Source organism: Melanostigma gelatinosum, assembly GCF_949748355.1.
Source record: "Melanostigma gelatinosum genome assembly, chromosome: 21".
Lineage (NCBI taxonomy): Eukaryota > Metazoa > Chordata > Actinopteri > Perciformes > Zoarcidae > Melanostigma > Melanostigma gelatinosum.
The window spans coordinates 2,001,458-2,004,262 of NC_136654.1; the positions used below are offsets into that span (position 1 = coordinate 2,001,458).

Here is a 2,805-nt window from a genome sequence, read left to right on the forward strand (position 1 = left end):
GTGACTTCATAGCATTTATTTTCAAATACACATATACAGCAACAAGAATCATCAACCAGTTATTGATCAAATGCACAACAACGAGAACAATCACATTTCCACAAACTGTACAGCGTCAGACGTAAACTGAACTAAGGTGAGTTTGTTACTGCAGAAAACCACCTAAAGCACGTTCCTGTAGCTCCTCAGCCCTCAACCCTTCCTGCACACCGAGACGAACGTGGTCTATTGGAACAGAAGAACCAAGAAGTCAACATGCAGATCACATCGCAAGCGCCTTAAAGTCCTCTGCTGACTTAGAAGCATCTTCACGGTTTTTTATATCTATTTTGGCAAATGTTAAAAAAAAACCGCACACAGTTGGGAGTGAAGTGTTCCGACTCTTTATAACCACATAATATACTTATTTTTTTTAAAGTCTTAGACCAGCACGTCTTTCATAAAACAGGATGTACAAAGAGACCACTTTGTGAAAAGGGGGGCAACAAGCAGACTCGTCACTTACATGAGGTGCATGCAAGAAGTTGTTTCACTTTATATTAACGTGAGTCATGGTGACGAGTCACCGGGAATATTCAGGACGTTTATATTTTTTTAAGGGTTACAAATTGAGGAGAGCAGCCGGTTTGCATTCGTGTCCAACAAATACAAGACTCCCGTCGTTAAATCTTTTTTTAATCTGCACCGTCTCTTCATATGAACTTCACCGCTAACTGACTACATTTAGTTTGGGTTTGTTTTTAATAGTTTCAGTCGACTCTTTAGGTCCCAATTAAGGAAAAGGGGCCTCAACACCAACAGACCTCATGAGTAAAGGAACTCGTTGCTGTACAGGGTTTCTCCCCTCGTATCAACTTGGCCCGATCAACCAGTCGTCATCCACTCCTACATTTTAAAATACGTTTTTTTTCCAACCCTTTAAAGTGAGACGATGTAACGTTTGAGAGAGGAAATACAAATGATAAGTCGTAAGCGGCATCTTTTACATGAGTTCAACACACTCATGAGCGATAGCTTATGGTGGCTAATGTTAGCAAAATGTTCTAAATACTCAGTTTCCTGCATAACAATAGAAATGAGTAGACAGACATTCCCATTCAAATCAATGGAGCAGGATGGTCAGAGAGGCGGCCATTTTTATGTGTACAGCTGTAGCGGGCTAATGGCCGCATAAACTAAACCGACTTACGGCAAGCGAGTAGCATTAAAGCACGGTGGGGATTAGCTAGCTAACTAACTGGCGAGGCAGCTGGCTAATTTAGCTATCTTGCTAATTCCGCCATGCTTTAGTGCTACACTGGCTACACTCGTTCCCTTTGCCGCCGCTCCGGAGAAGATCAAGCTAGCTAGCTAGCCAGCCACCTGTCTCCAGAGACGACACTTTACAGCCTCACCAACGTGCGTTTCCACCACAGCAATTAACAACAACCGCCATTTCCTTTTGTACTAACTTAAATGACCGCGGATAACGCTTCAACTTCTCCTCCTATTCTATTTCTGCGGTTTTCTGACTATATGACTCCTCAATCTGCACTCGTGCTACTGTTGCAATAGTTTAGCAATTTAAGCTAAATGATAAACAGTAGCTTAGCATTTAGCATTCTCACAATGTTTTCTTTTCAGCCGAAGTTACGTAGTCTCGCTTTCAGAACACTTAATAATCGCGGTGATTATTCTACCTAGCACCTCTCGTGTGCATATCGCAGTTTAAATACTCTAATCAATGAACTCTTAATAGTTTGGCCGTGAAAGTTTAAAGGTTAATTTTTCCTCAAGCTTCAGCTCATTTACAATAGAGCAGTAACAAAAAATAAAATAACACTGACAGTAGCAGGCACAATACAAATGTTTCTTCATATCAAATACATGTCATATATCCATAGAATACGATTATAAAACACAAACCAAAGTTTCTACTCTAGCCTTTCCGGTTTTTATATATTAATTTTTTAGTCCAGGTTACACTTGTGTCGTGTTGGGACTACACAAAGCAAAGACACCACTGAGGTCTGAAAGCTTTTTTTTAATTTTATTTTTTATCTGCCTCGACTTGAAATAATCTGCTACGTTCTTTTTAACAGCTTCTTAACTTCTTAACCCTGTTAACCTGCTTCAGCACAAAGCGGGCACCTTATCAAAAGAAATATTAGGGGAACACCCATCAATAGGGACATTTAGAACATGACTCTCTAAAGGGTTTTACAGTCAATGTGACAGGAAACCAAGCGTTAAATGACGATGTCAGATTTACCAGGATAAATGAGAAGATCCTCAGATTCACAGGGAGAGTTTGGCTCTGCTGGGGTGATTTAACTCTTAAAGGGAGACTTACAAAAGGTAGAAATAGCAAATAAAGAGCTCACAGACCAGATAGAGAGATTAAATACATGTTGGGTTAGTTGTTACTCTGTTTTTCTCGACAAGTAATGCCTCGAGAGCAGTTTAGTGAAGGATAAACAGTGATGGGTAGCTAAAAAAGTCCTGTGAAAAATGAGGAGGAAGGCGTCGCAACTCCTCTACGTGGTCGTGTGGTTTGGAGGTGGAGGAAGTGGAGGTTTTTTGTGGGGGGTGCATTCACAAGCCCTGTTTGGCCAGAGAGGCGGACACCTGGTCGGCCAGCGTGGAGAGCTGCGGGGAGTCGGCTATGTTGAGGCTGCCGGAGGAGGACACGGTGCTGAGCTGGTGGGGGGAGTCTTCCAAGGAGACGATCTCAGCGCCGTGGTCAGTGCGGGCCTTGGCGGACTCGCGGAAGCTCAGCTTGTGGCTCTCAATCTGCGGGGAAAAGATGGCCGGAGACGGGTGAGA

The 2,805-nt window shown here is 42.6% G+C and overlaps 1 protein-coding gene across 17 annotated transcripts in view; it reads right to left on the minus strand.

Annotated features, from left to right (window-relative positions):
• LOC306794688 (uncharacterized protein) overlaps positions 1–2,805 on the minus strand; it is a 24,128-nt gene continuing 21,323 nt past the window's right edge. For 16 of the 17 annotated variants that reach the window (XM_079292845.1, XM_079292852.1, XM_079292851.1 and 13 more), the window contains one exon: positions 1–2,772. In XM_079292845.1, coding sequence (XP_079148971.1) covers positions 2,575–2,772 — 198 coding nt within the window. In that variant the 3' untranslated portion in view covers positions 1–2,574. The remainder of the gene's footprint in view (positions 2,773–2,805) is intronic. The other variant, XM_079292857.1, reaches the window with a different exon arrangement.